General features: G+C 38.1%; 1 protein-coding gene across 2 annotated transcripts in view; it reads left to right on the top strand.

Moving 5' to 3' along the window:
- Prkci (protein kinase C iota) overlaps window positions 1-27,260 on the top strand; it is a 62,152-nt gene that overhangs the window by 22,638 nt on the left and 12,254 nt on the right. For both annotated transcript variants that reach the window (XM_042678857.1, XM_042678856.1), the window contains exons 4-13: window positions 1,267-1,317; window positions 3,610-3,695; window positions 6,537-6,677; window positions 9,474-9,528; window positions 11,570-11,628; window positions 15,306-15,482; window positions 16,299-16,396; window positions 17,019-17,105; window positions 18,612-18,747; window positions 26,306-26,393. In XM_042678857.1, coding sequence (XP_042534791.1) covers window positions 1,267-1,317; window positions 3,610-3,695; window positions 6,537-6,677; window positions 9,474-9,528; window positions 11,570-11,628; window positions 15,306-15,482; window positions 16,299-16,396; window positions 17,019-17,105; window positions 18,612-18,747; window positions 26,306-26,393 — 978 coding nt within the window. The remainder of the gene's footprint in view (window positions 1-1,266; window positions 1,318-3,609; window positions 3,696-6,536; window positions 6,678-9,473; window positions 9,529-11,569; window positions 11,629-15,305; window positions 15,483-16,298; window positions 16,397-17,018; window positions 17,106-18,611; window positions 18,748-26,305; window positions 26,394-27,260) is intronic.

Genomic DNA, 27,260 nt, shown 5'->3' with positions numbered 1-27,260 from the left:
TTTTGCTCAAGGATAGCACTCTAATCACTTGAGCCACAGTTCCACTTCCAGCTTTTTCTGTTTATGTGGTACTGAGGAATCCAACACAGGGCTTCATGCAAGCTAGGCAAGCTAAGCCACATTCCTAGCCCACCAAGTACAGCTTTAAAAGGTATCTACAAATACCTAGAGAAATGATTGATCAGTGTGGTGTGAAAGTGCACTCCTGTAATCCAAACACTCAGAGGGTAGAGGCAGGAAGATCAAAGAGTTACAGGCCATTCTGGGCTACACAGCAAAAAACCTTGTCTGAAAAAACAACAAGAAGGATTGCTTGTTCAGTGTAGAGTGGTTGCTTAGCATGTGCAAGGCTAGATTGGATCCTGAACACTGGAAAAAGAAAATAAGGAAAGAAAAATGATTGATGGGTATTAGTCAAGTTTAAGTTTTATACTATATCTATTTTAATAAGTGTTAAGGATGTAAGTTTTAGCTTTTAACAATATATACCATCAGAAATTGTTCTTCCTATACTCTGTGCTCATATTAAACCATGTCTTTTAGTATATCACAGAAGATCTATTCTTTTAGTATATCACAGAAGATCTATTCCTTGTTCTTATAATGAAAAATGGTTTGATTTGCTGTGTTTATAAATGTACAGGTCCTAATATAAAGTTAAATTTTTAGATTTTTTGGCACTATGTCTTTTAGGAACTCTAAGATTTTATATTCTACATTTGTATACATTTTTGTGATTTACTTTTAGTTCATTGTAGCAAAGGCAAGACATCAAAGATTTAAGAAAATCGTTTCTTTTAGGACAAAACAAAATTGTTGATTAGTAACAAAGGACTATAATTCATAATTTGAGCTCCCAATGCATTGTTTAAGGAGATAATAGTTTCCATAAAAACTTTTTTTGTATAAACTTGGTAAAATAGATCCCTTCCACAGATACATTGACATAAGAAGCTAAGTACATTGTCCCAAATGAAGAGAAAGTCTGTTTGAAAATTGGGTCAGTTTAATTCAGTACAATACATAAGTTTTAAAAATTGATATTATTAAGGAGTTGTACAAAGGTGTTACAATTCTGTAAGTCAGATGGGTACAATGCTTCTTGGACAATGTCATGCTTTCCTTTGCTTTTCCCCACTTCCCCCTCCTGATCTTGCCTACAAGTTGCATAGTTCATTTTTTACATAGTGTATATTGAATACAATGATTCCATTAATACATATGCTTTTAATATGTTGTTAATTAATGTTAGTTTTTTTCTTTCAGTATTTCCTTGTGTGCCAGAACGTCCTGGAATGCCTTGCCCGGGAGAAGATAGTGAGTGATACTTATTCTCCACCCTGTAGAAAGTTATTCTGTGGCCCAGTAAAAAGATACCAGAAACAAAACTTTTAATTCATTTGATTTCCCCCCCCCCCCTTTTTTTAAAAGCTTGATTTACAGTGTATTAGTGACTGCCTAAATTCTAAATTTGCCAGGTGAAATCTGGATAAAATTTTAAGTCATGTGACTTGGAAAGTTTTCAGATCTATGGAAAACTTGAAACCACGCTGAAAACAGCTATCCATGTATCCCTTCCTAGGTAGTTGCTAACATTGTCCCCATTTGCTTGTACCATCTCTGTGCACATTTGCATGCAAATATATACAAAACAAATTTCCTTGTTTTATGTTTAGTTTTGTTATACCACTTTACAATAAGGGATTGACATGGCATCTAGACAGTTCAATAGGAATCCTTAGAAATTGTTAAAAGAAGCAAGGTGCTCACGCCTGTAATCCTAGCAACTCAGGAGGCTGAGATGGCAGTTCAAAGCCAATCAGGCCTGAGAGACTCTTCATCTCCAATAAACCACTCAGAAAACCAGAAGTGGTGCTGTGGGTCAAGTGGTAGAGCGCTACCCTTGAGCGAAGAGTTCAGAGACTGCACCCCGGCCTAGAGTTCAAGCCCCATGACTGACAAAAAACAAAAGAAATTGCTGAGTTTCTAAGGTGGTGGTTGTCAATGTTTTGGTTTGTCTGTGTTTTGTGTTAGTTATGCAAGGGATCAAAACCAAGGTCTTGTCCATACCAGGTAAGCACTGTATAAGTGAGCCTCCAGCCCAGACGTTATTAGTGAGATTTGACTGCAGGAGCCAAATTGCTCTTTGTTCTTAGTAATTTAAGTATGTAACTTAAGTTTGATCATGAATTACTGCTTTTGATGTATAATTTATTAATGTGGGAATTAGGCAACTCATTTTCATGTTTGGTTTCTATATATCTTTATGACTTTAGAAGGAAAAGTAGTTATACTTTGAATTAAGTGAAAGTTCAAGGTCAAACTTTTAATGCTGTGTCTCAATACTCTGGAAAAAAGAAAAAATTAAAGAACAATGAGTGTTTGTATACAGGGTTAAATAGGTGGGGTGTACCATATAGAAAGATCGGGAAATGCAAAGAATAGACAGAATGTTGATGCAATCATGAAAGAGATGCCTGTTTTGATCATTTGGTAATGTTTAATTGGGCTGCCAGTGACAGATGGTTAAAGCCATGTCAGCTAGCTTCACAGAACTGTTGGAAACCTAGGGGAAAAATAGGTTTCTTCTTTTTGTCCAGAGCCAGAACTTTGCGAGTTGCCATTGCAGCCCATTTTCTTGATTTCTGAGTCCTATCTCCATTCAAATCTGATAGAGGTCTATAAGCTACTTCTCAGATATAATGGAATTTCCAAACTTCTCCTTTTCATGCCCATATTCTTTCTTTGAATGGACTGGTGGAGATTTTGACATTATCTCTCTCAGTAAAATGAATATTGCTACATTAGGAAATCGAGAAAATTTGTTAACCATTAAGCTCGGGTAGTAATACTTAGATTTTTAAGAGTATTTAAGCTTTGTGAAATCTGTATCCTGCTTCTAAATAATTCTGAAAAAAATTTATGATTTTACAAAGAGGAAAGTGATAGAACAAAATGAATTGGTAAAGTAGTTAAAGAATACAGCATTCTTTCAGTTCTTCTATGGGCTTAAAACTTTTTCAAAATAAAAATGTGGGACATTTTTGTTGTTTTTGTGCCAGTCCTGTACTTAGGGCCTAGGTACTGTCCCTGTACTTTTGTGCTCAAGGCTAGCACTCTACCACTTGAGCCACAGTTCCTCTTCCAGCTTTTTGGTGGTTAATTGAAGATCAGAATCTTACAAAGTTTCTCGACCAGGCTGGCTCTGAAGCATGATCCTCAGATCTAAGCATCCTGAGTAGCTAGGATTATAGGTGTAAGCTATCAGCATTAGGCTGGGAAAACTTTTTTTTTTTTTTTTTTTAAATTTTATTTTATTGTAAAGCTACTATACAGAGGGTTACAGTTACATGAGTGAGGTAATGAGTACACTTCCTCTTGAACATTGTTACCCCCTCCATTGTTTTCCCCCTACCATCCATGGGAAAACTTTTTAAAAGAACAGCAATGGGAGTTATTCATTTATATTTCCTGATTTTTATTTTTATCTAATCCCTTGAAGAATCTTTTTTAATTTTTCAGTAATTATGAAGAAATCAGAATTAATTAAGTGATTTTTACTCACACTTGCTCTTTTTTCAGTTTTTTAAAAAATTATTAAACTTTCAGAATCCATCTACCGCAGAGGTGCACGCCGCTGGAGAAAGCTTTATTGTGCAAATGGCCATACTTTTCAAGCCAAACGCTTTAACCGGGTAAGTTAGTAGGAATACTTTTTTCTACTTATGTGGTGCTGAGGAATCGAACCCAGGGCCTCATGCATGCAAAACAAGCACTCTACCACTGAGCCACCTTCCCAGCCCAAATCTTATTGTTTTTATTTTTTATTTTTTTGTTTTTTGGGTCTGGTCATAGGGCCTAAACTCTGGGCTCTGCCCCTCAGCTCTTTAGTTCAAGGCTAGTGTCTACCACCTGAGCCACAGCGCCATTTCCAGCTTTTTTCTTTTTGCTTATGAGGTGCTGAGAAATTGAACCCAGGGCCTCATGCATGCAAGGCAAGCGCTCTACCACTGAGCCATCTTCCCAACCCCTCTTATTCTTTTTAAAAATAAATACTGAGCCTGCGCTGGTGGCTCATGTCTGTAATCCTAGCTACTCAGGAGGCTGAGATCTGAGGATTACAGTTCAGAGCCAGCCCAGAAAGTCCATGAGACTCTTATCTCCAATAAACTACTAGAAAACCGGAAGTGGCACTGTGGCTCAAGCAGTAGAGCGCTCGCCTTGAGCTGAAGAGCACAGGGACAGCACCCAAGCCGAGTTCAAGCCCCACGGCTGACAAAAATAAATAAATAAATAAATAAATAAATAAATAAATAAATAAAAACAAATACTGAGGCTTTATATCCTTAGCTCATCTAGGATAGTGTACTACATTTTATCCATCAATTTAACTTTTAACAATAAACTACACTCCTAGCCCCTTTCATTCCTTTTTTTTGGTGAATTTGTGATGGTATGCGAATTTGAACTGAGTTTGCTGTACTGGTGCTTTACTGTTTGAGTTATGCTTCCAGGGCAGCGTTTTAAAATTTTAAAATTTTTATAGTTATTATAAAGTTGATGTACATAGAGGTTAGAGTTTCATAAGTCGGTAATGAGTACATTTCTTAGCTTTTTTTTTGTTGTTGTTGGTCATTGGGCTTGAACTCTGGGCCTGGGCGCTGTCCCTCAGCTCTTCAGCTTAAGGAGAGTGCTGTACCACTTGAGCCATAGCACCACTTCTGGTTTTCTGAGTGGTTTATTGGAGATAAGAGTCTCAGGACTTTCCTGGAGTTTCCTGCCCTGCCTGGGCTGGGTGGCTTTGAGGGCTGGGTGGCTTTGAACGGGCTGGCTTTGAACTGTGATCCTCATATCTCAGCCTCCTGAGTAGCTAGGATTACAGGCATGAGCCACTAGGGCCAGGAATGAGTACATTTCTTTTTGAACAATATCACCCCTCATGCCTACTTTTTATTTGGAGATGGAATCTAGATAACTTTTCTAGCTGGGCTGCTCTCAAACTGTAGTCCTCTAGATCGAAGCTTGGATTACAGCTGTGAGCTACTCACACCTTGTTTTCCTTTCACTCTTAAAATTCTTCAGATTGAATTATTAGTTACATGTTACCCTAGTTATAGGAATATTGGAATTTTGCTCAGTTGTGTCCTACCATATGAACCATACCTCCAGCCCAGCTTTTTACTGGCTGTTTTGAGACAAGTCTCAGGGACTTTTCTGCCTGGACTGACTTTAAATTGTGGTCCTCTGAATCTCAGTCTCCTGAGAAACTAGGATTACAGGCATGAGCCACTATCACCCAATTAGAATATTGGACTTTTAAATAGAGGGGCTGGGAAGGTGGCTCAGTGGTAGAACGCTTGCCTTGCATGCATGAGGCCCTGGGTTCGATTCCCCAGCACCACATAAGCAAAAAAAAAAAAATAATAAGTTAAAGAATCCAGAAAATTAGCAGACTAGTTTTATTTTGCAAACTGGTTAATCACGCAGTTTAATTTTCGCTGTTTGGCAGTAACAGTAACACTTACCTAACTTTTACTATGTATCAGGCAGTTTTCCAAAAGCTTTATCTATACTGATTCACTTATTCTTTAAAACTTTTTGAAATATACTATATTACTGATGAGGAAAATACAGTATAGGGCAGTTAAGTAACTTGCCCAAAATAACTCGGCTAGTAAGTGGCTGGGCCAGGGTTTGAAAATAGGCAGGCTGTTTTCAGAAGTCCATGTGTTTAACTTTTCCAGAATTGTAGGTCATGGCCTTCATTTTCAAGTCTATAGCAAATGTCATGTCCTTACTTCATTAACAGAAATAAAAATGACCACCTGAGATCCTCAGACTCTTGTTCCCAGTAGCAAAAAGGCTTTGAAAAATGTAGTCCCTTTAGGTATTGCTCTATAGAAAAGCAGAGCTTCGGTTTGACTTCTGAATAGTCTTAGATGGCCATGTGGTTTTCAGAGCTAACTTTTTTTTTTGTCGGTCATGGAGCTTGAACTCTGGGTATGAGCACTGTCCCTCAGCTCTTTAGCTCAAGGCTAGAGCTCTACCACTTGAGCCACAGTGCCACTTCTGGCTTTCTGGTGGTTTATTGGAGATAAGAGTCTCGTAGACTTTGCCCAGGCTGGCTTTGGACTGTGATACTTAGATTTCAGCCTCCTTTATAGCTAGGATTACATATGTGAGCCACCCGCACCTAGCCCTAACTCACTTTTTCAGTTTTCATATACTGTGAACTTTTTGTGAAGGTGAAAATTTCTTGAGTTTGATAATAGAAAGCAACATGGTTGCAAATATCACTGTCTCTTTAAAACAAGCTATTATCTGTTTATTTTACTGTCCTTTCTAACATTTAGAAAATTATGTATGAGGAAGTTTTGTCTTGTTTTTCCATGGGCTGGCAATGGATATCATAATGAGGGCATTATTGAGCTGGAAAAGAAAGTCACTTATTTTTATAGTATTTTATGAGCAAACTGTTAGAAAATGATAACAATCATTTTTTTGTTAATAAAACACTTGTAAATTACTTTCCTCAGCGTGCTCACTGTGCCATTTGCACAGATCGAATATGGGGACTTGGACGCCAGGGGTACAAGTGCATCAACTGCAAACTGCTGGTTCATAAGAAGTGCCACAAGCTGGTCACAATTGAATGTGGGCGGCATTCTCTGCCCCCGGTAAGACACAGTTGACCCTTTTTATTTTCTGGTTATTTTATTCTATTTTTTATTTTCAACAAGTCAGATTGGAATACAGTGCACATGTATGTTTTCATATATGTTTCTATTTTAGATCTAATTTCCACGAATGACGGAAAAAATGCCCTGTTAGTCTCTCTGAGCTTGAGTTGCTTCACTTCAAATAATGTTTTCTTTCTTTCTTTCTTTTTTTTTTTTGGGTCTGGTCGTGGGGCCTGAACTCTGGGCCTGGGCACTGTTCCTCAGCTCTTCAGCTCAAGGCAAGTGTTCTACCACTTAAGCCACAGCGCCATTTCCGACCTTTTTTTTTCTGCTTATGTGGTGCTGAGGAATCGAACCCAGGGCCTAATGTATGCAAGGCAAGCGCTCTACCACTGAGCCACCTTCCCAGCCCCAAATAATGTTTTCTAGGCCCATCCATTCCCTGCAAATGGTACATTTTTTCTAGATCAAGAAAGAAATTTTGCTCATTTAACAGAAACTGGGTAGGGTGTCTGGATAATTTTTGTTCATTAACCTTTTTAACTTTTATCTCTGTATAAAAAGGAAACATGAGAATGGGTAGGACAGTGTGATAAAGCCCCATTTACCAGCACCCAGTTTGAGGTCTGCTGTCAGCTGTACCCCTGCATAGCCTCTCCCTATCTGGTAATTTTTAAAACATATTTCAGTGTATATGCCACTAAAGAATAGAGTCCTAAATATCACTGCAAAACAAATTTCTTACATCAAATATTCATTCAGATAATGGTCAAAATTTCACTTGCCCTTTAAATGTTATAACTTTGTTCTTTGTTGATTGAAGTCTCTTAGATATATTTCAATTTCCTGGTTCCTTCTTCCTAATGCCTTTTCCCCCCCTATAATTTTATTGTTGAAGAAACAATTGTTTCTTTGTTAAAAGTGTTGAAACATTTTCCTCCTTACATAACATGTTGAGCAATATACTGTTTCCTTTTTTTTTTTTAATTTTATTTTTTTGGTCGGCCTTGGGGCTTGAACTCTGGACCTGGGTGCTGTCCCTCAGCTCTTCAGCTCAAGGCGAGCGCTCTACCACTTGAGCTACAGCGCCACTTCCGATTGTTTCCTTTATAAGTAGATGTAGATGTTGGACTAGCCTTTTTTTTTTTTTTTTTGTCAGTCATTGGGGCTGAACTCTGTGCCTGGGCACTGTCTCTCAGCTCTTCAGCTCAAGGCTAGCATCCTACCACCTGGCTTTTTCTGCTTATGTGGTGCTGAGGAATCGAACCCAGGGCCTCATGCATGCGAGGCAAGCACTCTACCACTGAGCCAACTTCCCAGCCCTGGACTAGATTTTTGTAGTTTGTTTTTTGTTAGTTATGTATGTGACTACTAAGGCACAGGTATTTGAGTGTATCTCCTTATACACACATTTTAATAAAAGTAAAATCTGTGCATCCTTTTTCTTTTCCTTTCTTGGTTGTGGGGCTTGAACTCTGGGCCTGGGCACTGTCCCTGAGCTCTTCAGCTCAAGGCAAGTACTCTACTACTTGAGCCACAGCACCACTTCCGGTTTTCTGCTGATTAATTGGGATATACGATACTCAGGAACTTTACTGTCCGGGCTGGCTTTGAACCACAGTCCTCAGATCTCAGTCTCCTGAATAAGCTAGGGTTACAGGTGTGAGCCACTGGCGCCTGGCCTGTGCATCCTTTTCTCTAACCCATTATTCTCACTGAACAATACAACTTACCTTTTTTACATCCATCTATGTCTGTCATCATTGTAGCATAATAGTTTACGATATGTCTCTACCATAATTTATTTAACCAGTTCCCTTCGTTGAATATTTGAGTTGTTTTCTAAAAATTTCCTACATAGAAAATCCTATCTTCCTTCTGATAAATCTTATTCTCAGAGATCCAGGAATTATTAGGCTGAAAGCATTTTTGAAAGATTTTTCTAAATTGTCCTCTAAAATGATTAGACATGTTTATTCATAGTATCTTCTTTGGACATTTGTGAAAATAGCTATTCCTGGTGGTTCTTTGTTAATAAGGCTAGGTATCTAACTCATTAATTTAGGAATGGGTTCATAGTTAAAAATCCAAGTTTAAGGAAAAACAAAAGGCTAAACATTGCCAAAATAATTTACTGAGATTAATGTGGATAGTCTTGAAATTCTTAGATGATAGGATAACTTGTGTGTTCGTACATTTAGAAGGAAAGAGGGTCAGAATTAATGATTACATTGATAAGTTAGGATAGAGGTTGACATGTTTAACAGATGGCTGGTATTGGATAATCTTTGAGTTCAAGTTAATAAATTAACAGTTTTGGTTTAGATAAAATTGTTCCTGAGATTTCCCATTTTGGCCCACTGACACCTTTGAGAATATTTTTTTAAAAATGAGAAATCTCCAAAATATCACGTATAGTTTGAAGGGTTTATAAATACCTTGGGGTTTGTCTCTGGGTCTCAGTAAAGAACTCACATACTAGACATCTAGAGTGAAGGAGACACAGGTAATACCGAAAAGAAACATAATACATAGGAATTTGATTTGGTTTCTAATTGGTGATTTGAAGTTAGTTTAGTGTTTCTTTTCTGTAAAATGTGACTAATGTAACCTCATTCATAAGAATATTGTATAGCTTTATAAAAAATTAAAAATTAGATAAAATTCATCTAAGTTGTGTTTTTTGAAATTTAAATTTTAATGTGCTATGTCCTGTTGAAATACTGTTGTTTCCAGATTATTGAGATTTTAAAAGAATGCACTAAGTCATTGTGTCTTTGGAAATGTTCATAGGAACCAATGATGCCAATGGATCAGTCATCCATGCACTCAGACCATGCACAGACAGGTAAGAACCCGGCAGGAATGAGCCAACTATTGCTCATTACAAAGTGATTTTAGAGGGCTCTCTTACCCAAGTTGAAAAGTATTTTCTTCCCTAATAAAAGTAGGTAAGCATATTTTGTGTTAAATTAGTGAAAATATTCTAATATATTTGTCATTTCAAAAAGACACTTACATAAACTTTTTTTTTCACATACCTTCTTTTTTTAGATCCTTTTAAGTTAAGCAAATCTAGTTTCTTTTGTACAATATAAAAATGGAAAGCTGATTTGGGGGCCATATTAACTGTTTGAGTAACCTGTTGTTTATTCACAGCCTTATTATGAGAAGTAGAAATCATGTGAAAGATAAAGAAATACAGTATAGGAAATTCTAAACATATGTGAGTAACTAAAAAAAATTAATAGGAACAAAACCTTAAGCATGTATTTGGAAAACAAATTTCTCATCCATCTGAATCAAGAAAGGAGACCAAAGCCGGGCGCCAGTGGCTCACGCCTGTAATCCTAGCTACTCAGGAGGCTGTGATCTGGGGATCACAGGTTCAAAGCCAGCCGGGCAGGAAAGTCCGTGAGACTCTTATCTCCAGTAAACCACTAGAAAACCGAAAGTGGCACTGTGGGTCAAGTGGTAGAGCACTTGCCTTGAACTGAAGAGTGCAGGGACAGCACCCCAAGCCGAGTTCAAGCCCTATGACCGACAAAAAAACAAAAACAAAAAAAGGAAGAAAGGAGACAGAATATTGTCTCTTGGTAATGGAAGAAGCTTGAAAAGCCCAAAGCTCTGGAGTAAAGGCCCCCCCCCCCCCCCCCCCCCGCCCCCGCCCAAGTAGCTTTTTGGAGTAGAGCCATATCCTCTTAATTTTCAATCATTTGGAAGACCAAGAGGGTGAGGAGTGAAAATTACAGGACCTCCATCTTTTTTTTTTTTTTTTTAGGACCTCCATCTTTTACCTCAGGTATTCTAAATAAATAGGACTTCAAGAATGGATCTTACGGAGGAAATTGTTTGATTTATAATGAAGAGCAATGTTTGAAAAACAGCAAAAATACTTATTAAAAGCAGTACTTGACGTGGCTCATGCCTATAATCCTAGCTACTCAGGAGGCTTAGATCTGAGGATCACAATTCAAAGCCAGGCTGGGTAGGAAGGTTAACCACATACACACACACAAAACCAACAAAAAACGAAGTGGAGCTGTGGTTAAAGTGGTAAAAGTGCTAGCCTTAAGCTAAAAAAAAAAAAAAAAGCTCAAGGACAATGCCCAGGCCCTGAGTTCAAGCCCCAGGACTGGCACAAAACCAAACAAAAAAAAGGGCAATATTTGGCTACCAGGTTAATGCTTATTTTCTTTACCTTACTTCAGTCAAGAGTAAGATCAGGGGCTGGGAAGGTGGCTCAGTGGTAGAGTGCTTGCCTCGCATGCATGAGGCCCTGGGCTCAATTTCTCACTACCACATAAGCAGAAAAAAGCTGAAAGTGGTACTGTGGCTCAAGTGGTAGGGTGCTCGCCTTGAGCTGAAGAGGTGAGGGACAGCACCCAGGCCCAGAATTCAGGCCCCATGAACTGACAAAAATAAATAAATAAAATTAATTAATTAATTAAAAACAAAAGGAGGGGGGGCTGGGAAGGTGGCTCAGTGGTAGAGTGCTTGCCTTGCATGCATGAGGCCCTGGGTTCGATTCCTCAGCACCACCTAAGCAGAAAAAGCTGGAAGTGCTGCTGTGCCTCAAGTGGTAGAATGCTAGTCTTAAGCTGAAGAGCTGAGGGACAGTGCCCAGGCCCAGAGTTTAGACCCCACAACCGACCAAAAAAAATAAATAAAATGAAATAAAATATTTAATACTTAAAGAAAAGAGTAAGATCAAACTCATTTATATGTAAATTGTTATTAGTAGGACAACTACCCAGTTTTAAATACTGAAAACTTAAGTAGAAACTAAAAAATAGCACCATAAGGAAAACACATGTCAAATTCACTAATGGATTCTGTTTTTCTCCCCCATTCCTTTGTTTTTAATGTTTGGCATTGGGACTTCTTAGTAATTCCTTACAATCCTTCCAGTCATGAGAGTTTGGACCAAGTTGGTGAAGAAAAAGAGGTAAGATAATTTGTTTTAGTGTACGCTGAGTCACTTTAGTGCTAACTAGACACAACCATTTACCAATATGATTGACATGATCAGATATTTTTAGATCATAATGGCAAAATAAAGGAATAATTTTAATGAGTCCAGAGTTTCATTCTGATTTAATTTAGTAATGTAGCTTTTAATTTAAATTAGGAAATAGTTTAGTGGGAAAACTTATTTTCATTTTAAGATAGCATAATCAAAAATTATATTTGTATAGTTAAAATATCATTTAGAATACTTCATAATGTTTAAAATATGTCTTCCATTTTTTGGACTAATTACTTATCTGGAATGTAAATAATCAAGTGTCTTAATTGACCTTTTTTTTTGGGGGGGGGGGGGATCTGGTCGTGGGTCCTGAACTCTGGGTCTGGACACTGTTCCTCAGCTCTTCAGCTCAAGGCTAGCACTCTACTTGAGCCACAGCACCACTTCTGGCTTTTTTTTTCTGCTTATGTGGTGCTGAGGAATCGAACCCAGGGCCTCAAGCATGCAAGGCAAGCGCTCTACCACTGAGCCACCTTCCCAGCCCCTTAATTGACTTTTTCATACAAAGATTTCATCAGCTTTTAAAACAAGAAATTTGTGATACCTTTAAAGCTTGTAAAGGTTGTTTTGTGTCATGCCCTTTGCTCCTACTTTGACTTCTTGGTGGCCACCTTTCCCCAGTTCTAGTTCTGTCACTATTGTTTCCCTGCCCACTCTTCCTTTTTCTTTCCAATCTTTGATGGATGCATTAGGTTTTGCTCTTCTCTTGACTACTTCTTTAAAAACCCAACTTGTTAGTATGAACAATCTAAAAAAGTAGGCAGAATAAAGTACCCAGCTAAAAAAATTATCAGTACATAGCCTACATGTGCCTTTTCTTGCTCTCTCTTTCCCTCTCCCTCCTTCTCCCTCCCTCTCTCCCCCACTCCCTCCTTCTTCCCCCTCCTCCCCTTCTCCCGCCCTCTCTCTCTACCTCTCCCTCCTTTCCCTCCTTCTCTCTCCCTCTACCTCTCTCCCTTCCCTCTCTTTCTCCTCCTCCCCCCCCCCCTTTTCTTTCTTTGCTTGCTTGCTTGCTTTCCTGTTCTGGGCCTGGGAACTGTCTCTGAGCTTTTTTTTTTTTTGTTCTTCATTTCTTTGTGAATCTCTGTCCTTCCATCTGACAAGCGACTTTTCTTCTTGAGGAATTGCACTTTGTAGGATCTAGAATAGTTTTTGTAGGATATAGAATTCCAGATACTTCCTTTATGTGTGTGTGTGTGTGTGTGTGTGTGTGTGTGTGTGTGTGTGTGTCCAGATACTTCCTTTATGGGTGTGTGTGTGTGTGTGTGTGTGTGTGTGTCCAGATACTTCCTTTATGGGTATGTGTGTGTGTGTGTGTGTGTCAGTCCAGGTACTTCCTTTATGGGTATGTGTGTGTGTGTGTGTGTGTCAGTCCAGGTACTTCCTTTATGGGTATGTGTGTGTGTGTGTGTCAGTCCAGGTACTTCCTTTATGGGTGTGTGTGTGTGTGTCAGTCCAGATACTTCCTTTACGGGTGTGTGTGTGTGTGTGTGTGTGTGTGTGTGTGTGTGTGTGTCCAGATACTTCCTTTACGGGGGTGTGGGGGTGTGTGTGTGTCCAAATACTTCCTTTATGGGTATGTGTGTGTGTGTGTGCGCGCGCGCTCGCGCGCGCATGCATGCGCGTGCGTGTGCCAGCCCTGGGGCTTGAACTCAAGTCCTGGACGCTGTCCTTGAGCCATTCCTCCACTTCCATTTTTGATAGTTTATTGGAGGAAAGAGTCTCATGGATTTCCTGTCCAGGCTAGCTGCTATCCTTGGGTCTCAGCTCCTGAGTAGCTAGGATTACAGGTGTGAGCCACCAGAACATGGCTTCTTTAGGCTTTAAGAAGGTGACATGCCCACTGTAACTTGGCTTCTAAGTTTCATTCAGTCTTATAATTGTGTCTGGAGGTATTGTGTTTTATTCCATCTTAAATAGTTTCTACTTAACCATATTTCTGGATTTATTCAGTACCTTTCTTTTCACCCTTTTGTTTATTATCAAATCATATTATTGTTGTTTCTAATTTTTCCATGTATGAACAGGATCTTGGAAATGTCATTTTTCTTTTGTTTTATTTTCTGTTTTGGGCTGTTTCTTTTTTCTTTTTCTTTTCTGTTTCTTTTTCCTTCCTTCCTTCCTTCCTTTCTTTCTTCCTTCCTTTCTTTTCTTTCTTTCTTTCTTTCTTTCTTTCTTTCTTTCTTTCTTTCTTTCTTTCTTTCTTTCTTTCTTTCTTTCTTTCTTTCTTTCTTTCTTTCTTTCTTTCTTTCTTCCTTTCTTTTTTTGTTTATTCTGGGACTTGAACTCTGGGCACTGTTCCTGAGCATTTGTGCTTACGGCTAGCACTCATCACCTTGAACCACAGCTCCACTTCCAGCTTTTTCTGTGATTAATTGGAGATAAGTGGATTTTCCTTCCTGTGCTGATTTTGAACCGCAGTCCTCAGATCTCAGCTTTCTGGGTAGTTGGGATTATAAGCATGAGCCACCAGTACCCAGCTGGGCTTAATTTTTCTTAAATTTTTTTTTCTCAGAATTTGTTCTCTACTTTTTCTTTCCTTTTACTTTTTACAGAGTTGGGGAAGATGTACTGAGGTTTTAACTCATGAGCTTCATATTAGCTAGGCAACTAGGCAAGCACCTTACTGTTTGGCTATTTCTTGAGCCTGTCTTTCTTTTTCTTTTTTTTTTTTGTGGGGGGGGGTGGTAGGAGAGGTATTACTTAATGAGGTCTTGTTATTTAGCCCAGAGTAGTTTTGGACTCCTGGGTTCCAGACATTCTCTTGAGTAGATAGGAGTACTAGCACACCTACCACGTACTATAACATCCCCAATGAATGTATCCTCTCATTAGCTCATAGGCACATAGCAAGCTTGGCAGACTCTTGCATTTTCACATTGTAACTGCTATATTCAGGATGAAAAACGGAACTGTTATTCACAACAACTGTTGCTATCCTATCCATAGGCTTCATTTTCTCTATCAGCAGGACCTCTAGCCTCCCAGCCTTGAAACTTGGTGTTTTATTTATACAGCTTTATTGCTGTCATACCTGGAACTTACCAGGGCCTTTTTAAACCATTCTTCAACATTCCTCAGATTTTAACTCCCTTGATATTCCAGGTACCACTTTTCTTAAGAGCTTATCCCACCTTTGGAGATTATATGGTTTAGAATGTTGAAAGAATTGGGAACATAAAATATTGTTATATTAAAATCAGTTTTTGTTTTAATGATTTTATTTCAGTTTGATGTGTGTTTCTTTCATATCTTCTACATTTATAGGTGTTTAGAAATATAAAACATAGGCTGTTAGAAATATAAAACAGCTGGGCGCCAGTGGCTCACGCCTGTAATCCTAGCTACTCAGGAGGCTAAGATCTGAGGTTCATGGTTCAAAGCCAGCTCGGGCAGGAAACTCTTCAGACTCTTATCTCCAAATAACCACCAGAAAACCAGAAGTGGCACTGTGGCTCAAGTTGTAGAGCACTTCCCTTGAGCTGAAGAGCGCAGGAACAGCACACAGTTCAAGCCCCAGAGCTGACCAAAAAAAAAAAAAAAATACAGTGCAAAACCTTCCATGTATAACTTCTTGATACAAATGTTCTCCACAGGCAATGAACACCAGGGAAAGCGGCAAAGCTTCATCCAGTTTAGGTCTTCAAGATTTTGATTTGCTCCGGGTAATAGGGAGAGGAAGTTATGCCAAAGTACTGTTGGTTCGATTAAAAAAAACAGATCGTATTTATGCAATGAAAGTTGTGAAAAAAGAACTTGTCAATGATGACGAGGTAAGCACAGCACTGTTTTCCTACTGTTGGCTGTTAAACTCCTAACATATGCAAGGCCCTTGGTTTGATCCACAGTACCACAAAAACTATTGAATTAATTTCAGGGAAGGAATCATTTTTCTTCTAGGGGCCATTTGGATATTTGTAACATTATTTTACAGGCCTAGATTTATTAAATGTGGCTTTCTAGGATTGATTTTAATTTTTTTTGCCAGTAACTGGGGCTTGAGTGAACACAGCGCCTTACACTCTCACTTGGTTCTTTTCACTCGAGGCTGATGCTCTGTCTCTTGACCCATGCCTCCACCCTTTGTTTTACATGTGTTACTTTTGAGGTAGGGTTTTGCTTCACGGCCAGGCCTACCTGGGATGCAGTCCTCCTCCTCTGCGTCTCCATGTTGCTAGAGGATCAGTACTGCCACGGCACCCAGCCATCGTTTGACATGGAGTCTCAGGAACTATTGTCCAGACTATTCTTAAACTGTTGCCCCCACCCCTCCATCTCTACCTCTCAAGTGACTTGAGCCACTATACCTAGTTGATTATTATATATAAAACAAAACAATAATCAAGTCACATTTTTATCAGGGAAAATGTTAGGACATTGTAAAAGTTTTCTAGACTGTAAAATTTACTAGTGGAAGTTTTCTCTATACTATATCATTGTTTTGTTCCATTCCTGCCAGTGGGTTTGATGTTTAGCCTAATTAATTAAAGATTCCGTTTGTGATAATTGAATTGCTAAGAAAAAACTTATTGTTCATTTTGATGATTTTATTTTAGTTTAACATGGATTTCTTTTGTGTTTTGAAATAGGATATTGATTGGGTGCAGACAGAGAAGCATGTTTTTGAGCAGGCATCCAATCATCCTTTTCTTGTTGGGCTGCATTCTTGCTTTCAGACAGAAAGCAGGTAAAAAACAATGGAGTGGGTTTCATACATATTGGAATATTACAAAATGAGTATCTCTCTTACATTATTTCTGAAGTAGAAGTTATGAAGATGGGCACAAGAGTATTGTGGTTCCAACTTCCTGCATCTCATATTTTTGATCAGTGATAGAAACGTAGCTTTGGATCAGTAATAGGAATGGCGAAACAGAAAAAGAAAGGAAAAGGAAAGAAATAGCCAGGTCATAATTATGGCAGTAGAAATCACATCTTTTGAAGATCCTAGGAATTCTGATTTTATGCATTAACATTTCTTCAACTACAGGAGGAAAAACTGAACTTCTTTAAGTAGTAACAGCTGAAGATAAGTGATGTCGCATATGCACAGCTGGAGGGGTGGCATATGCACAGCTGGATGGAGTGGGTGGCTTTGGATTGGTTCTACTTTAGAAGATGATTTCTGAAGTGTTACTGTGCTTCTTTACTTTCTTGTCTCTTTTGTACTCTAGATAGCTTTTGTTTCTACTGAATTATTGCTATCTTTCTAAATAGAGAATGCTTTTTAAATTGTGAATGATTTCTGTAGTTTTAAAATGCAGAGTTGTAATACATAATTTTAAATTGTGTTTTCTCCTGTGTTTTAGATTGTTCTTTGTTATAGAGTATGTAAATGGAGGAGATCTAATGTTTCATATGCAGCGGCAAAGAAAACTTCCTGAAGAACATGCCAGGTACGTTTTTTTTGTTTGTTTGTTTACTTTTTGTGCTATTTTTTTTTCATTGCTGTAGGACTTTTTTTTTTTTTTTTTTTGTCAGTCATGGGGCTTGAACTCTGAACCTGGGTGCTGTCCCTGAACTCTTAAGCTCAAGGCTAGCGTTCTACCACTTGAGCCATAGAGCTACTTCCTGCTACATGACTTTTTATGATCAGTTGTTGGAAATAGTATATAAAGAATATTTTAATCCTAATTCTGTAAAAGTCATACAGAGGCTGAACTAAAAGTTAATTTGTATAATAAATTATGAGATTATTATAATTCACTGTGACCCTTCTTTAAATTGTGAACTGAACCAACCAGCCAGTAGTTGTTCCTTGTTTGTTTAGTTGAACTGGGACAAACTACATCTGTTTTTTTCACTATATTCAAGTGGCATTTCTAGTTTTGGAGGAAGGAAGGAAGGAAAGGAGAGAAGCAGGACATGAGGGAGGTAAAGAAGAAAGGGAAGGAAGGAAGGAAGGAAAGGAAGCTAGGTGCTAGTGGCTCACCCCATAATGCTAGTTACTCAGGAGGCTGAGATCTGAGGATGGTGGTTCAAAGCCAGCCAGGGCAGGAAAGGCCTCTTATCTCTAACCACCAGAAAACTGGAAGTGGTTCTGTGGCTCAAAGTGGTAGAGTGCTAGCCTTGAGCAGAAGAGCTCAGGAACATCACCCAGGCTCCAAGGTCAAGCACCATGACTGACAAAAAAAGAAAAAGGAAAGAAGGAAGGACTGACAAAGAGGAATTGGAGCATCTCCTAACAAGCACAAGGCCCTGAGTTCAAAGCTAGTACTGGGGGAAAGGACAGAAGATAGAATGCGCGGTGTATATGTACGTGCAAGTTTGCATACAGTATTATGCACTACTAGAAGACGATCCAAAGACCCGGATTACAAACTCCTGTTTGAAGACAGGCGCCAGTGATTTGCACCTGTAATCCTAGCTACTCAAGAGACTGAGATCTCAAGATTGTGGTTTGAAGCCAACCTGGACAGAAACATCCGTGAGACTATTATCTCCAGATAACCACCAGGAAAGCCAGAAGTAGAACTGTGGCTCAAATGGTAGAAAGCTAGCCTTCAGCCAAAAGGCTCACGGATAACAACCAGGCCCTGAGTTCAAACCCTCAGACTTGGCAAACACACAAAACTCCTGTTTGAAATTTTATTTTCATAGTTTTATGAGAAATACAAGTTTGTATTAGACTAGAAAATTATTATTTTTTTATTTTTTTTTTACTTAAGAGAGAGCTGGGAAAGAGAGAGAAAAGAGCTAGAAAAGAGAGACTAGAAAATTTATAGTTCTATTTTGGGCTTATATATATTTTTAAGTGGTACTATAATTTTTTAATACTTAAAAATACTGGGAGAACAATGCTATGTTTATAAGTGTAAGTGGGAGTTAAACTTACATACTTATCTCTAGAGAATCATAACAGCTTAAAAATTTGGATTCAATTAATTTTTGTCTCCTTTTAGGTTTTACTCTGCAGAAATTAGTCTAGCATTAAATTATCTTCATGAACGAGGGATAATTTATAGAGATTTGAAATTGGACAATGTATTGCTGGATTCAGAAGGGCACATTAAGCTCACTGACTATGGCATGTGTAAGGTGAGTAAAACTTTCTAGACTTAAACATTTCATAAATTCTTTTGGTAAGATAACTTTATACTTAAAGATAAGGAAATAAATGATTGTTACTTTTTCAGGATAAGCTGTGGAATTCTAACACAGACAATCTTTTCCCTAGCCCTCTGCAGAATTTCATATCTTCTGTGTTAATATATGCTACAGTAAGAATTAATTTCTTTCTGTTATTTGTAACCATTTCTCTTGAAAATTGTGATGCTATTGAAGATAATTTGGGAATAGAAATGATTTATATTCCCATTACTTCCTCACATGGGCCGATCACATTGTAGTCTTTGCCAACTCAAGTGGGATTTTCCTTGGAAGTGTAACATATTTTTATATTTAAATTTTCAGGTAAGAATTTGAGTAACTGTCAGCATGTCTTTACTGCTTGTTTTTTTTTTTTTTTGTCACTGTTTTACTTAAAAGTCTGATCATTTTCTATAAAATGTGTAGAGAACTATTGTAGTTAATTAAATGTACCAGGTAGGAAATTATCCTTACAGATGTGTAAATTGTGTGAACTGCTTCTACATTCACCTGAGTATAGTTCTCACATGGCCCAGAGTTTCTAGATGCTAATATTACAGAAGATTTAGCCTTATCTGTTCATCACAGATTAGAAAATAAAATTTTCTTATAAAAGCACATTATGTATAAAACTCCATGCCAGTTTCTGAGTCTACTCCTTGTTCTAATATGTGGAATTTCAGTCATAAATTATTAGGAAGTTTATTGAATGCAACTTCTATGTGTCCTTCACTTATATTTGTGGTAACTTTTTCTTTAATTCTTGGGTTGTTTTTAGCTAAAGGCTTTTCTCCCCACCATCATAAAATAACTAATTACAATCTTATAGTTCTCAAAAGAAAGTAAGATTGGACAAAAATATGAAGACTATTACTTTGTTACAAAGTCTATAAATTAAAATATTGAGACCTTTTTTTTAAATACCAGTCATATAGCGGTTTTAAAATTAGTATAGTGTGTGTTTAGAAGAGGTGAAGGAGCTGGGTGCTGGTGGCTCACACCTGTAATCCTACTTCCTTGGAAGGCTGAGAGCTGAGAATAGTGATACAAGCCAACCTGGGCAGGAAAGTCCATGAGGCTCTTTTCTTGAAGTAATTACAGAAAAAGCTGGAAGTGGTGCTGTGGCTCAAGTGGTAGAGTGCTAGCCTTGAGCAAAAGGAGCCCAAGGACAGTGCCCAGGTCTGGAGTTCAAGTCCTAGGCCAGGCAAAAAAAAAAAAAAGGTTAAGGAAACAAGCATTCTCAGATGTCACTGATGAGTATAAAACATATTTAGATCTTTGCATCATGAGCATGACTCAGTGGTAGAATGTGTAGTATCATATATTGATTCTTTTTGCATTTCTGTCTTTTAAGTTATAGTGGCTTTGTATTTCTTAAGCAATAAAAATGTAATTATTACAGAGCTGATTTTCTTCCTCCATTCTTTCCTCTCTCCTTCCTTACTTCCTCTAATTGGCTTTAATTACACTTATTGAAAAATGGTACTCATTTGTTGTACATTCTTTTTTGGGGGGGTGGGGGGTCTGGTTGTGGGGCCTGAACTCTGGGCCTGGGCGCTATCCCTCAGCTCTTCAGCTCAAGGCTAGTGCTCTACCACTTGAGCCACAGCGCCAATTCTGGCTTTTTTTTTTCTTTTTGCTTATGTGGTGCTGAGGAATCAAACCCAGGGGCTCAGGCATGCAAGGCAAGCACTCTTACCACTGAGCCATCTTCCCAGCCCTTTGTTGTACATTCTTATCCTTTATAAGAATCTTTAACTACATTTACCTGTGATGAATTTGGAACTATGTGTTTGTTATTTGATGCTGAAGTTTGACCTCTAGGCCTCCAGCCCTTACTTAGCCTCTTTACTCTTAGCTGGCACTCTACCACTTGAGTCAAATCTCCATGTCCAGCCTTTTTTTACTGTTGGTTAATTGAAGAAAGTCTTATGAGTTTGTTTGTTCAGGCTGAGGACTGAACTGTAATTCTCAGATCTATCTCCTGAGTAAAGTAGTACTATGGGTTTGAACAGCTGGCACCTGGCTTATATTAGCCATGCTTAAATTGATGATTTTGTCTAGCTTTCTTTCTGCCTTTTCCCATTCTGTAAGAAATGCGTGGTTTTATAAGCAGAAAAGACCAAGTACTGGACTTTCTGTACAGAGACTTCATTAACAGTATTTTTTCTCATACTAACACATTTATATTCTTGTGATACTAAAGCTTATGGGAAATGAGCCTTCTGAAAAAGTGCATGCTTGTATCTTCAACATTTAAACTCATTTAAAGTCTTACCTCATGCAAATACTGAGTGAATTTCTTTTGCTTGTAGCAATTCCTAGGAAAACTGGAAACAGTGTTAAGTAGTGTTAAAACTTTTTTAGAGTTTCAGATCTTTTAATAGTTTCTTCTATAAATATTTGAAATACTCTGTGAACACTGATTTTATTGAGTAAACTAGCAATTTTATGAGTCAGTGTATCTTTTTTACTACTATTCTTTCTTCCTCAGAGGAATTTTAATCATGTATATATTTATGCTTTAGATAGTTTTAACTAATGGCCTCATATTTGGATATTCATAGTGGTTTAATATTGCTGCTGTACATTGATAGAACATATCCTTTGCCTCTGACTAATACCTGACCTGAACATTGTATTTATCATCATGACAGTGTATAACAAGCTGTTTTCAACAATGTAATACAACTTAAATCATACATATAAGAATAACAATCCCTAATAAAATCATTTTTTATTAATTTCCTTTATTGTTACTATAGAGGTCAGATAAAAAGGGATTACAATTACATGAGTCAGGTAATGAGTACATTTCCTTTTGTACATTGTCTTCTGTTCCCTCATTTCCTCCCAGTCCCTCCCTCCTGTCTCCACCCACAGTTATATAGTTCACTTTCATCAGTGTCCAGTGAGTTCCACTGCTGCACCTTTTCCCTCAAGCTCTGTACCCTGCCCCCAGCTCTTCCGAAGATGTACAGTTGAACACACCATACATATGTAAAGAGGGCAGAATCATCAAAAACTAAAAGAAAAAGGAAAAACAAAAGAGGTCTCTTGTTCCATATCTTGGAGTTTGTTTCAGTATGTGTATTATTTTACATAAATATGAAGAGGCACTTAGGCATTGTACCTTTATGTTTCTCTCCTTAGAGTATCCTCTTTTGATCTCCCTGTGTGTATCTAGAATCCTGTATAATTTATCATATTCCAGTGCATTTTAGATCTTAGTTTCTGCATATCAGAACATACACCATTTGTTTCTCTGAGCTTGCTTACCTTACTTAACATGATTTGTTCTAGTTCCATCCATTTCCCTACAAATAGCATAATATTATTCTTTCTATTGGCTGTGTAAAATTCCATTGTGTATGGGAACCTCACTTTTTTTGATCCATTCATCTATTGTGTGCCATTTGGGCTGTTTCCATATCTTGGCTATTATGAATAGTTCGACAATGAACATGAACGTACAAGTGTCCTTATCATATTCTGGCTCATGATGTCCAGGGTAGATGCCCAGGAGTGGTATGGTTGGGTCATAGGGAAGGTCTGTGTTTAGTTTTTTGAGGAACCTCCAGACTGCTGTCTAGAGTGGTTGTATTAGTGTACATTCCCACCAGTAGTGCAATAGGGTTTCTTTTCCCACATCTTTTCCCTGCCAACATGTGTTGTTATTAAGATTCATAATGTTAGTCAATCTTACTGGGGTGAGATAGAATCTCAGAGTTGTTTTGATTTGCATTTCTTTTTTGGCCAAGAATGATGAGCATTTCCTCATGTGTTTCTTTGCATTACTTTTTTTTTTTTTTAAACTTAATTTTGTTGTGAAGATGCTGTTACAGGAGTCAGGTAATGAGCACGTTTCTTGTCAGGAAGTCTCTCCTTAGCTCACTTGCCCATTTAGTGATTGGTTTATTAGTTTGGGAGGAGTTAGTTTTTTGAGCTCCTTGTATATTGGATATAGGCCTTTCTCTTGCTATATTGATCTTTTCCCAGTTGGTTGGCTGTCTTTCTAGTTTAGTAATTAATGTCCTTAGCAGTGCAGAAACTTTATTTTGACATAGTCTCACTTGTCAAGTCTCTCCTATCTGTTGTGCCCCTAGGACTCTATTCAAGAAGTTTCTACCTCTAAGTTTTTTTTTTTTTAACTTTTTATTGTAAAGATACTATACAGAGGGTTACAGTTACATGAGCAAGGTAATGAGTACATTTCCTATTGAGCATTGTTACCCCCTCCATTGTTTTCCCCCTACTATCCCTTTCCTCCCTACCTTCCCCGAGGTTCTTTTTTTTTTTTTTTTAATTGTGATTAAGTGATTACATAATTTCCCAAATTTCACAGTATTGTGGAATAATGATGCTCATTTAAAGTCACAAGCTCATTCTAACTTTCCTGGAGCAAATTGTCTAGCACGGTCTATAACATATAACGGTGTACACATATACATCATACATGTGATCAGCAGCATGGGGATATTTAGTAGTGGTTCGACCAGATGAGTGGAAGTTCTTTGTTTCTTAAGTCCTGTTAATTTTGTCATATCACCTAACATTTTGGATTTAACATCCACTTATCAGGGAGACCATGTACCATTTGTCTCTTTGCTCTTGGCTTACCTCGCTCAACATGATTTCTTCTAGCTCCATCCATTTGCCTGCAAATGCCATTATTTTGTCATTTCTAATGGCTGCATAATATTCCATTGTGTATAGATACAACAATTTTTGGATCCATTCATCTGTGGTGGGGCATCTACTTGTAAGTTTTAAGGTTTCTCCTACTCTTAAGTTTCAAGTCTGACATTGAAGTTTTTGATCCACTTTGAATTGATACTAGTGCATGGTGACAAACAGGGATTCACTTTTAGTTTTCTATGTATGAATGCCCAGTTTTCCCAATACCAGTTATTGAAGAGACTATTTTCTTTCCATATGTCTTTGACTCCCTTATCAAACACAAGATAACTGTAAGTGTATGGTTTTATTTCAGGCTCTTCTAATCTATTCCATTGATCTTTGGGTCTACTTTTGTGCCAATACCAAGCTGTTTTTGTTACTATGGCTCTGTAATAGAGTCTGAGGTCTGGAATTGTGATACACCTTCATTGCTTTTTTTGCATAGAATTGCTTCGGTTATTCTAGGTCTTATGTTGTTCCATATAAAATTTTGGATTGTTTAGAAGTCACTTTAAAAGCATTGGAATTTCAATGCATTAATAATCATTTCTTCTCACTATAAGTAATATAGGAAATTAAAAAAAAATATGTACAACATGCCCAACATGTCTATAGGAGAACAATTAAGAAACTCTTACTAGTGGTTATAGGATAAGTGAAGCTGAGCTTGTACATTCCTATAATCCCAGCACTTTGGAGCCTGAGGGGAGAGGATGGCAAGTGTGAGGCCAGCATGGTCTAAACAGCAATACTGTCTTTAAAAAAAAAGGCTCTTTAGGAACAATTCTTTTTTTTTTTTCAGGTAAGGGGTAGGTTTATTCATAGTTCCGGCTGGCACCAGGCCATCTTGGTCCTCCACGTGGTGGGGAAAGGCCTGGGAAAGAGAGCTGGGAAAGAGAAGATAAGGAAAGAGCTGAGAAGGAGCTAGAAAAGAGCAGAGAGAATGTCTGGGAAAGGTGGGAAAGAGAGAGCTAGGAAAGGGAAGAGAGCTGGGAAAGAGAAGAGAAGGAAAGAGTTGAGAAAGAGCTAGAAAAGAGCAGAGAGAGCTCTTTAGGAAGAATTCTTAATTTTCAGTGTGCTTCTTTCTTCTGTTTATTGTTTGAAATACTGTATCACATAATTTAACAATAGGAATAGTTAAATTCTGGTTATGTATGTTTAGTTGAATTCTATATCATGATTTAAGTTTGTAGTTTCATGGTAGAAATCTTTTTTTTCGGGGGGGGGGGGGGCGGTCCAGTCGTGGGGCTTATACTCTGGGCCTGGGCTCTGTCCCTCAGCTCTTCAGCTCAAGGCTAGTGATCTACCACTTGAGCCACAGCGCCACTTCCAGCTTTTTTCTTTTTTCTTATGTGGTGCTGAGGAATCGAACCCAGGGCCTCAGGCATGCAAGGCAAGCGCTCTACCACTGAGCCACCTTCCCAGCCCTTCGTGGTAGAAATCTTTTTTTTTTTTTTGTTCGGTCGTGGGGCTTGAACTCTGGGCCTGGGCACTGTCCCTCAGCTCTTCAGCTCAAGGCGAGCACTCTACCACTTGAGCTACAGCGCCACTTCCGGTTTTCTGGTGGTTTATTGGAGATAAGAGTCTCATGGTCTTTCCTGCTCAGGCTGGCTTTGAACCGCGATCCTCAGATCTCAGCCTCCTGAGTAGCTAGGATTACAGGCGTGAGCCACTAGCGCCCAGCGGTAGAAATCTTAAAAAGTAAAAATCTAGAGGGGCTGGGAAGGTGGCTCAGTGGTAGAACGCTTGCCTTGCATGCACGAGGCCCTGGGTTCGATTCCTCAGCACCACATAAGCAAAAAGAAAAAAGCTGGAAGTAGTGCTGTGGCTCAAGTGGTAGAGCGCTAGCCTTGAGCTGAAGAGCTGAGGGACAGTGCCCAGGCCCAGAGTTCAGGCCTCATGACCAGACCCAAAAAAAAAAAAAAAGTAAAAATCTAGAAGTTTTATTATGAATGTGATTTTTAGACCTATGTTTTTATTGATGATTTCTTATGTAATTGCTTTGTGTCCAGAGAATGGTCTGAACAATGTTGTTTCTTTGAAATACATTGATCTTTATGTATTATTTATGGCAGTGTATAGTTAGTATCCCACGCTTGTTTTACACATGGGATATATAGTGGATATATAATGTATTTTACATACAAAAAGTCTTTTAATATCTTTACCTCCTCCCTTTCTTAACACACATATAGACATACATGTCCTAATTTCTTTGTAGTTTTTTCTGTTTACTAGTTATTCTATGAGCTGTCATTTTCTGATTTAGCTGTGTTAAGGTTAATCATGATTGAAGATTGTGCAATTCTAGTAATTAAGTCCATTTTTACTCTTTGCATTTTGAGGCTGTATATACATCTATAATTTTTATTCTTTTTGGTGATTGTTTCATTTATTATGTCATTTTTGTCCTTATGCATATTGGTATATTTGGCCTTTTCACTATCTTATGGCATTAAAATACTAAGGCAAAAAGCAACCTTGATTCTTAGGAAGAACAACCAGTAGTAGAACATTATAATGTCAGCAGTCAGGGTAGGAAGTGTGATTGAAAGTGCTTTTTCATGAAAAAATGATCTTTCTAGTCACATGACTTAAATTTGTATTGAATTTTAACTGAACATAAATTATTTTAAATGTAATTTTTATCTTAATGGAACTGACTTTTTAGCAACATCTAACAAAAGTTTTAAGCTAGTGACAATCCATGATGTTAACAATAAAGGCAAATTTTCAATGATGTGTTATTTATGCTGAATGTGTGGCAGGTAAAACAAAAAAGGTGAATTTAACACAAATTTATATCTCATTTTTTAATTCTGTTCAGGAAGGATTGCGACCTGGAGATACAACCAGTACTTTCTGTGGTACTCCTAATTACATTGCTCCTGAAATTTTAAGAGGAGAAGATTATGGTAATAAATAGTTGCTATTTTAGCTATTGCTGGAAGGGAGGTTTGATGTGGTGCCAGTAGCCCGTATAGCATTTTAGTGCTGGTCCTGCTGATAGTTTTTGTTGTTGTTGTTTTTGTTCCATTAAAACCTATATCAATTCTCCAAACTCTGTAATCAATACTTTCTTAGTGACAGACATTATACTGGCAGACATTAGGGGTTAAGTTAATCCTCAGTTAACTTTTTCTGAGTGCCATTTCCATTTCACAAATGAAGAAACTGATGAACATAAAGTTTTTAAATTATTTATTTATTTATTTAGGTCGGTCATGGGGCTTGAAATCAGCCTGGGCACTGCCCCTTAGCTCTTCAGCTGAAGGCTAGTGCTCTACCACGTGGGCCACAGCGCCACTTCTGGCTTTTTCTATTTATGTGGTGCTGAGTAATCGAACCCAGGGCCTCACGCATACAAGGCAAGCACTGCCACCTTCCCAGTCCCTAAACTGAAAGTTTTGAACGATATGGCCCAATGTCCTGCCAGCTAGACAGTGGCAAAAGACCTTTCATCCAACAGCCTGTGACTCCCATGAGCCTCTGGTGTGGTTCAAGTTTCTGGGAAACTTTCCCCAGGATTCTCAAAGGTGGTGGAAAGCTTGGCTGCTTGCCAGGCACCAGAAAATTTATTTTACTGTATCTTAAGAAAGTACTTGACTTGTTGGGTTCTGGCCCTCAGATTCAGCAGGTGTTAGGAGGATAGGGTACTGCTGAAGGCAGCCCTAAGGTGAATTTAAGGTCACTCGAGCTTTTTTTTTTTTTTTTTTTTTTTTGGTGCTGGTCCTGCAGCTTGAACTTAGGACCTAGGTGCTGTCCCTGAGCTTTTCCACTCA

The sequence above is a fragment of the Dipodomys spectabilis genome, unplaced genomic scaffold (genome assembly GCF_019054845.1).
Source record: "Dipodomys spectabilis isolate Male_0828 unplaced genomic scaffold, ASM1905484v1 ptg000050l, whole genome shotgun sequence".
NCBI lineage: Eukaryota > Metazoa > Chordata > Mammalia > Rodentia > Heteromyidae > Dipodomys > Dipodomys spectabilis.
The sequence above is the reverse complement of the archived record's forward strand: the minus strand, read 5'-3'. Positions and strand labels throughout refer to the sequence as shown.